Source organism: Convolutriloba macropyga, chromosome 11, assembly GCF_964194025.1.
Source record: "Convolutriloba macropyga chromosome 11, txConMacr16.3, whole genome shotgun sequence".
Classification (NCBI taxonomy): domain Eukaryota; kingdom Metazoa; phylum Xenacoelomorpha; order Acoela; family Convolutidae; genus Convolutriloba; species Convolutriloba macropyga.
In genome coordinates this window covers 47293510-47303623 of record NC_134478.1, presented here as the reverse complement: position 1 = coordinate 47303623, position 10114 = coordinate 47293510, and the positions used below count along the sequence as shown (strand labels likewise).

At 34.8% G+C, this 10114-nt stretch overlaps 1 protein-coding gene across 1 annotated transcript in view; it reads right to left on the bottom strand.

Moving 5' to 3' along the window:
- Nucleotides 1-1344: 1344 nt before the first annotated feature.
- The window catches only part of LOC142349762 (uncharacterized), a 28955-nt gene continuing 20185 nt past the window's right edge, over nucleotides 1345-10114 (bottom strand). Inside the window, exons 6-7 of the mRNA XM_075401522.1 lie at nucleotides 5666-5789; nucleotides 1345-1549 (exon numbers count right to left, since the gene is read on the bottom strand). Coding sequence (XP_075257637.1) covers nucleotides 1455-1549; nucleotides 5666-5789 — 219 coding nt within the window. The 3' untranslated portion in view covers nucleotides 1345-1454. The remainder of the gene's footprint in view (nucleotides 1550-5665; nucleotides 5790-10114) is intronic.

Here is a 10114-nt window from a genome sequence, read left to right as displayed (position 1 = left end):
CTTTACATGAGTCTGAATTTTTTTCCCAAAAAACTTACGTGCGTTTGTATTGCTCAGCTTTGCTTATAATGTAGTGAGCATGTATAATGTTGTTTCTCTCAAAAATGTGCTTTTATGTAAAAAATATAATTCATTATTTTGGAAGGTAAAACAACTGAAAACGGCACATAATCATCAGGGCTAATGGGATAAAGGTCGGTACAATTAAATTACTTAGTTTCGTTCAATCAAGTGGTTGGAAAATATAGTTGCAATAAATGCTTTATTTTAAGAATTGAAAAAGTATTTTAAGTTGCACTTCAATGACGTGATGCCGAAATTGCACAAAAATCGATTTTTGTAAAGATTTTTTGCTTTACCCCTGAAAAATCCGTGATCGATCCAAAAGGCGTATGAAACAACCATGCTTGAGCCGAAATTCGTGCGAAAAGAATTTTGCTGGATCCATGAAAAAGCTTTTGAGGGACTTTAACTAAAAAGCTAGACTATGTAATTTTGGTTCATATTGAATCAGACCCTCCCATGCCCCCTCCTAGACCATTTGCGTCTTTTTCTTAAGTGTAGGTCTGGACTAGGGCAGGGAAAATGATTCAAGGAAATACTAGGAATGAAGACTGGGACTACTGAAGAGACAAAAAGAGATGTTCGAACCAAAGAGTAGTCAAAATGACCGCACACCCCGAACATTGGAATCATTCAAGAGGCCGCAAACTCAAAACAGCAGCCTTCACACGCATGGTAGCCAAATACACAGAAAACTTCACAAAACCTGAGAGCAACTTTTCCCCCTCCTCCAGAACTAAAGTATAACGTTCCAAAGCACTAAAGTACTGATATTGGATCGTTTTCCTGTTTCATAAGTTTGTATTCACGTGATAATTCTTGTTATCGGGTTTTTTCTGTGTTCATCCCCTCCATGTTTTTGTGCCAAATTGAATATAAACAGCAAGCTATTGTTTTGTTTACGGGGATGGTACAACAGCTCAAACTATTTGAATCGCACGCACGTTTACCTTAATATTTTATTACCCAAAATACAGCGAATGAGAAAACATTCTGCGCGATAATATTCGTCGTTTGATAAAGAAATTTATTTGAAGATATTTCAACCTGGCAAAATTAATTGCTAAAAAACGTCTCAACCTGGCAAAATTAATTGTTAAAAATAGGAAAATTTTATTGTCTGTGCGTAGCAATTGTTTATTATTTTTGTTGTAATTGCGTTATAGTTTAACAGATCACATCTTTTCCGTTTGTGCCCCCCCCCCCCCCAGCTTAGTGAATACAGATTACTTGCAGCCCTCAGCAACGCGACTTTTTTTAAAAAAAAAATGAGTGGGGGGGGACAAACTGAAAAGATCCAACATATCGAATTCCACAATTGTCTAATCTAATGACATGTAATTATCAGCGTCAGTCCTTTCACTCGGTTGCATGTATTTGGTCCAATTTGATCACACGAATCCCTCTCGCGCCTCGTCCCAACCATACCCGAATAGTCTTCCCAGTGCGTGCAAGCCATACTTTTTTATCCATCGCGAGTGCATCTCTGAAAAACTGAACAGCTAGCTACAAAATACCACTACCAAGCTACCAATACACAAAACTTTGCATTCATTTATTTAAAATTGAAGCTGGTTTCCACGTTCGTGTTTTAATATATCGTAAAAGTGGCCTCTGCCCAAACAGACCCAGGTTGAGGTCACGGACCGAAACTCGATATGTCCAGACCGTCCCAGACAGAAAGTGTCTATGTCGAGACTTTCGTGCGTTCGCCAGACTTTCGTGCGTTCATGTCCAGACTTTCGTGCGTTCATCAGACTATTCTTGCATTCATGTCCAAACTTTAGTGAGACCACCAGACTTTCGTGCGTTAATCAAACAGCACGTGCATTTATGTCCAGACAGAGTCTGCGCACGTGCGTTCAGCAGATTTCTGTGTCTTCAAATTTTTTTGTGCGCTTATGTCCACAGACCTTCGTGTGCTCAACAGACTATTTGTGCGTTCATGTAGACCTTTCTGCATTCGCCAATTTTTCGTGTGTTCACATATTTTGGTGCGTTTATGTCCAGACTTTTGGCCTGGGACCTCAACCTGGTGAAGATTTTAGTTTATGAAAATGTCCAGCCAAAATAAAATCACTTGTGATCCAGATTTTTTCTCGTTCAGCATTTAGATGCTTTCATGTGCTACTTCAAATATTCGTAGGAAAGAGGAGTCTAGTTCGAATAGAATACAATCCAGAATAAAGTTTTTCTAGTTGATGAAATTACGCAGCAGAAAAAACTGCAGGACCCAGACTCAAGCTCGTTCAAGTTCAAAAAAGACATTAAAATCTCAACTGAATTAATTTTCAATAACTAATTGATGTTCAGATTGAAAGGTGACTGCTAATGCAACGCAAACTTAAACGCCTCTAAAACTCATAAAACTCAGAAAATTTGTAGGAGCATATGATAAGTAATATAACTACGAGAAAAAGTAATTATATATAATCAATAAAAAACAAATAAAATAATAATGAATTATTGCTTTTGTTTTGAATTATTTTGAGTATTTTTTAACCTAAATTTTGACGGGAAAAAATTTTTAATAAAAAATTGTTTTTTTATGTCTTTCTTTTTTTTGCCCTGACAGAGAACTTCTCTTCTCCCATGTGTTTCATTTTATTTGTGTTTTGTTTGCTTTTGTGATACGTTTACAGTTTTGGCGAATCCGGGGTTTGAAGGTTTAAAAGAGGTCCTTGTTTTTTTTCTCTTGTTGCACGGAACATTTGCCAGCACCTTGTGACCTTGAACATTAAAAAAAAGATTTCATAAAAAAATTTACACAGCTTAGACCATTGAATGGAATTATATATTGCTCTATATTATTGTTTTGTACCTCCTGTTTGCCTAGTCTATTCAACATACAATGACCTTTGGCAAAAAAACAAAATTTCTTGCTGGTTTCTAAATGTAGTTCGTATATGTGGCTGGACTTGGGTTTTATATGTTGCAAAAATTGCTGCGTCTATGGGGCTCAACTATAAGTACTTAAGGTGTTTATTTTGCTCGAACAAAATTGTTTGATGCATTCATGTTGTGGACTAAAAAAAGATATCAGTTTTTGACGTCAGAGGGAACTAATTGACATTCGGCGAATTCCACTGGTTTTGATCAAATTATCAACAAATCAATAAACCTCATTTTATCATGACCGTCTTTTTGTTAGAAAAATAGATCTCTTAGTTGAATAGGTGCACAAACGGAAAAGATCCACAATTCGTTTAATTTCAACCCAAAATTTCTCGAATCTGGATTGAAAAGTGAACAAATTGACATCTGCTTAACCTAAAATATATTAATCTTCACGCCGAAAAAATGTAATTTCAGAACGAAAAGAAATCCAATAAGTCCCCATGAATGTAGAAGTCTTATATTTCATACTATAAATGATTCAGAAAGCAATTTTAATCATCAGATTTGAAAGCAGAAGAAATGAAACCTATGGGACTAAGAAATGATTGCGTATAAAAACAAAGATCTTTTTTTACAAGGATCATGCCAAATTGCTAGCAAAAAAGAACACTCAATTTTTCGGGTACTTTGCCTGCTATGCAGGTGGGCATCCTTGTATAACAGTTTCAAGGAATTTTAGGGCGAACTTTTAAGAGCTTCAAATCATTTTCAAGGTAATTTTTGTTTCGCTTGGTTATGTATTTTGTTTTCGAGAATTCGGTCGATGACAAATTAAAATATTTTTTGCCCCTTGGAGTTTTTCCAATTAAAAATTATCTGTTCTTGTGTACGACGAAAGTGATGCCGGGTAATCACATAAGTGATGCATCATCGACAGAAATGAAAAAGTAAATTGAAGTGAATAAATGTATGATTTGTTGTAACAACTAGGATAATTTATGATGGGTAATCATACAAGGATCATATATTGCTTCCATACTAGGATCGTACTAGGAAGTTAATATGGACACTATGAAATCATATATCCCCACCTTTCACTAGTCAGTTTCTTTGCAAGATTCGGAATAGCAAAAACTTTAGTTTCTGATAATGGTCCTGAATTTGTAAGTGGTGACCTTAAACAGTGGTGTGAATCACTGGAAATTAGGAAAATAGAATCACCCGTCTATCATCCAAGAGCTAATGGACTAGCTGAAAGAGCAGTTCAGACAGTGAAGTGGGCACATCAAGCGTGCAGTCCCAACCTTAATGTGTCATTTGGAGCATTTGTGTCATTCCTGCAAAGGGCACTGATGACACATCGCAACACTTCAAAGACGAGGAGCAAAACTCCAGTTGAACTCTTGTTGGGACGCAGAGTGAGACTACCAGCAATAGCAGATTTCGACTTGTGCGAACCCATTCTATTCAAGGCCAACGAAAACACAAAGACAGTTCCTGCTACCTTCATCATCAGGAAGGGCTTGAACACATCTTTCATACAGCCCGAAAACTCAGCACGGACTATTCTAGTGAGCGACAACCAAATTGCGAGACTAGACGAGGACAATGTGAAAATTGAACCAGCAGTGGAGGAGACCATATCTCAATCAAAACAACAACGTCAGAGTACAGATGTGGGACCTTCACTTCAAGATGAAGCTTCTGCAGCCACATCATCTGCAGAGCACCAACAACCCGAAACCTCAGAGCCTTCACGAACATCAACAAGAAACAGAAAACAACCCGACAGAGTTGGAGAACCTATACCCACAAACTTGCCTTAAAAAGGAGGAAGGATGTGATGGTTTCAAAGAAACATCAAGAAACTTAGAAGTTTTCTCTATTAAAGTTTCAAAGAACGAAAGAAGAACTTACCTGACGAACTTTATTGCTGTGTCGATAAGTAATGGTCACAAAAATAAACTCAATTCTAATTTTGTTTTTGCGCCATCATTATCTTATTGACCTATCAATCATATGTCAGAAGCAAATTCTCCCACCAACAGAAACCTGATTTTAACATCCACCGACCTCCAACTAATGAACTCGATTGTACCCAAGCCATATATGATTCTCATGAAATGTTGATGAATATAGAAAATCACCTCCGGGATTCGGAGTTAAGATCTATTCACATGCCAATCATGTAAAATATTTGTAGCTAATCTAATTTTTCTCTGTATATTTTCGCATAGATAACCACTATAAATACAAGCTAATTTTTGTATATTTTCAGTTCAAAATTTAATTTAAAATTCAACTTATTGAATTCTTTGACCCATGTTATCGACCACGACAAAAAAAAACAATGTCTGAAGCACATTTTGAAGCATTTTTATGCGTGAGGGGCAGAATAAAACCGATAAAACAACTAATATTGTTTGTCATTTAAAATTCAAGCATCCGGCTAGAGCTTAAAACTTTTTCCTTATTTAACAAAGCACACATTCGGGAAAATATTTTAGCTTCGATAGTGATTTGCTATTAACGCTCGTGTTGAAGTGGGAGGGAAGGAGAGAGGCAGGGGATGGGAGGAAGGGGGGTTGGAGCAGAGTGGAGGGAGGGCATAAAAATTGGGAAAAAATGGCAAATCATACAGATAGTGCAACTCAGTGCTAGGACCCACGCAACCACTTTCAATATCTTGGATAGTTCCACAACAAGACTTGCCAGACTTGCAGGCCTATGATCAAAGCTAGGATTAAAAATAAATCGTACAAACCTCTAAATAGCCAGCTGTTAACGCTATTTTCGGTTGCTTTGCACACCCACGTTTTTTCTTGACAGATGACGTACTGCTTGAACCAGGCATAAGTCAGAGTATTGCGCAGTTGATTCCGTTTGAACTGGATAATTTTGGTAATTCAAGAAATCTCAAAATTGAAATTTGAACTCTTTTTCTGTTCAAGCTTTTTTTCAATTTACAATTATTGCGCGTTAAGAAGTGTAGCGAAGCCCCTATCGGTGACATAGTGGCTTTTTTCAGAACCTTATTCGATTTTCCATATATTCAACGCCAGGGAGAACAAACATTTTGGTCTTTTGCTATCGTAATGAGAACATGAGGGAGATGAGTCATGCGGGGTTATAATGCAAGATACTTTAAACTAAATCACACCTATAAAAATCCTACAACTTTCCACTTTCTTAAAAAATGCCGCATTACTGCTATCAATTCATTTTTGTACATTTTTCAAAAAAACGACCAATCAAACGACCAAAATTAATATTGTCTGTTGAAACAACTAAATTATAATTATAACAATACGATTAAACACATTTTTCACAAATAGTCAACGCAGCAAAATTGCAACATCAATTTTGAAAGTGGAATTTCTAACTCAAGCTATCTTGGGAAAAATAAGAAAACTTATCAAATTATAGCAATATACTAATCTTGGGTTATTTCTCAGAAGTTTCTAATTAAAATTGAATGAAAGAATAATTGGCTAAGTAAGTTACGACTTTATTCAGTTTATTCAAAAAATATTGATCTTGATAAGCATTGGCAGTTCTAATTTTATCTAAACTGAACGGATTTAGAAACTTTAATGAAAATTAGACATCTCATCCCAATTTAGAGGTTACTTACTACATTGGAGAAAAACCTGTTTTAACCAAGTGACTTTCGTGACTTTTCGCATAAGATTAGTTTGGAAAAAAGAAATCGGACTCAATTATATTTCTTATATTTACCTTTATGGAGTATGTATACCGCTTGATTTTTGTATATTTTTTGGATCCTCTTTCATATTTACTTTTGTAAGCGAAATCTCTCTTTTCTGTTGATAAAACAGAGAGTAGTTATCTACATTTTGGTTTGTTTTTGATATAATTTTCTTATGGGCATATTGTAGCAGAAGTTAAATGGTTTATGTTCACGTTTTCTAAGTTCGAAAAACTTAGCGGAGTTTTAAATTTTACATCATTTAACCAGCTGGTTAAAGTCAAATTGAAATTCAAATGAACTCAAATGTACTTAAAATATCTGATTAGCATGCGCGCACGCACACCCACACACACACACACACACACACACACACAAATGCACAGACATACATAAATACACACATGCTTACACAAACACACGCACACACACACACACACACACACACACACACACACACAAACACCCACAATTTCAAGAGCCATATTGGCATTTTTACCGAGCGGCACCTTATTGGAAAAAAAATTAAATTTGCATCACAAAAAGGATATATTTTATAAAAAATGCTGCTTTACTGCTATCAATTCATTTTTGTACATTTTTCTCAGAAACGACCGATCAAGCGAATAAAATTAATATTGTCTGTTGAAAAAACTAAATTATAATTATAACAATACGATTAAACCCATTTTTCACAAAAAGCCAACGCAGCAAAATTGCAACATCAATTTTGAAAGTGGAATTTCTAACTCAAGCTATCTTGGGAAAAATAAGAAAACTTATCAAATTATAGCAATATACTAATCTTTGGTTATTTCTCAGAAGTTTCTAATTAAATTTGAATGAAAGAATAATTGGCTAAGTAAGTTACGACTTTATAAGCAGTTTATTCAAAAAATATTGATCTTGATAAGCATTGGCAGTTCTAATTTTATCTAAACTGAACGGATCTAGAAACTTTAATGAAAATTAGATTTCTCATCCCAATTTAGAGGTTACTTACTACATTGGAGAATAACTTGTTTTAACCAAGTGACTTTTGGGACTTTTCGCTTAAGATTAGTTTGAAAAAAGAAATCGGACTCAATTAAATATCTAATATTTACCTTTGTGGAGTACGTATACCGCTTGATTTTTGTAAATTTTTTGGATCTTCTTTCCAATTTACTTTTGTAAGCGAAATCTCTCTTCTCTGTTGATAACACAGAGAGTAGTTATCTAGATTTTGGTTTGTTTTTGATATATTTTTCTTATGGGCATATTGTAGTAGAAGTTAAATGGTTAAGTTCACTTTTTCTAAGTTCGAAAAACTTAGCGGAGTTTTAAATTTTACATCATTTAACCAGCTGGTTAAAATCAAATTGAAATTCAAATGAACTCATATAAACTTAAAATATCTCATTAGCACGCGCGCACGCACACCCACACACACACACACACACACACACACACTCATAATTTCAAGAGCCATATTTGCATTTTTACCGAGTGGCAGACTATCGGAAAAAAAATTAAATTAGCATCACAATAAGGATATAATTTTTCCACTCGTTTTCGAAACTTCAGTTCTAATTGTATTCAAGTCATTTTTTGAAACTTTCTTTTAATCACAGCGCAATTACGATTTAAAAAATTCTCAAGTACTTCTTAATTCAAAGACACAATGGCAGAACAAAAAAACGGGTGTCAGTTTATTGGTGTAATAGAAAACATTAAAAAGCCGACAAGAAATTTTATCCCACCCATAGCTGGTGTTTCACCAAAATACTGCACTCACTTACTCCTCAAGAGTACCTTTACATCTAATCATATCAGTTTGAAGCTGATAAAAAGGAAAGTTTTTTTTCAAATATTTTTTCACAAAAAAATTTCTAGAAAATTTTATTTGTCTTTGCATATATATAGTAAAAACAGCCATCTTTCCAATCATGTCTGTTTAGCTCAATAATGGCTTCCTTTTCAAAATTTTTTCTTTCATTTTTCTGAGGTGCAAAAATTTTCATTCTGGAAAAATTTACTTTTTATCTTCTATTTTTTAGATCAATTAGTACTTTCTCTTCTTGTCATTCCTCTCGTGAATACTTGTAGAAAATTGTTTTTCAGAGATTTATTCTAACTTTATTTTATAATTTGAAACAACTTTCAAAATACGATAAAGTTTGCCGCAGAAAAAATCACTCAATTGCCTAGACGAGCTACACTTTTTACAACCTATTTAAATTTGTATTTACATCACAATCTGATTCACAACTTGCGTTCTGGTTAAGAGGCCAAAACTTACATAAGCGGCTATAAAAACTGGTTGTTAACTAATTGCGGAACTTTAACTGAAAGAAAAGTGGTTGAAGTTTGAAACTCGTTAACAAAATTTATCTCCCGCGGGCAAAGGGGGCAGTGTCAAAACTTAACAGAGTTCAAAATTTGGAAGGGATTTTGTTTAAACGTTTTTGGTACACAATCATTCATCTTTGCTCTGCTTATCATTAACGTTATGAAAATCATGTTTAACTATTCAACTATTCATAAAAGCGCACAGGCAGACCTAGCTGATTCTGCGCTCACGATTTTTGGTTACATTTTACCGCAGAAACATCCTCCGAATCCTAGTCTCTGAACAAAAATGGTTCTTTCCCATTCGGCGGAAATAAGATTCATTCAAAATGGAAACCAGTTACAAAAGTATGGTAACTAAAATGCATAAATTGTGCGAGTTACCTTAAATGGTGAGCTGTAGATACATTGACATGTACAAAAAATGTAGCCTCAATTTGCTCGGCCCTTTTGTGGAAAGTAGTTACCAATTTCCCTTCAAATTAACCAAGTTTTCGAATGCAATCCAACTTCGTAAAGTTCTTTCATTACTGAGTCAGAGTGTAATTCATGTCACATTTTGCGCTGAAATTGTCTGATTCAGAGCTAATTCAGTGATATAGAATCTGAATATTTAGGGTGAAGGTTTTACCCTATTCACAATTCCACAATTGTTCCTAGAATCTATATTTAGAGAAAACTACTGGACTGGATAGTAATTTCACAAACCTACTACTCTTAACTAGACTAAAGGGTTATACCAGGCCCTCCGTTCAAGTCCTAAAGAAAGTACATTCATGGGCTGTAGTCAATTGCCAATAATAATGATGATATTAGAATATTTTTGTAATGCTTCTCTATGTTATATGATATTTTAGCTTCTAAGAAGTGTTTTACCAAATGAAAAAAATTGGTGACTCTAAGATTGAGAATTATACCAGGTCCTCAATTCACTTTCTAATTAATCGATCAACCAATATACTTAAAACAAATAGTAGATGACGTGAAGAGCTTGTCGGTGTTCACTCCACAACCCAACCAGACGAGTATTAACCAACTTGATAGAACGTTAAGACATTGCTCATCAATTACTTCAGATTACTGCAGACCTTTTCATTTGTCTACTTGGTTCACCATTCCATACTACGTGGGTTAACTTAACTTGCCGAGTCTTCTACGAGCAGGCAAGCCTAC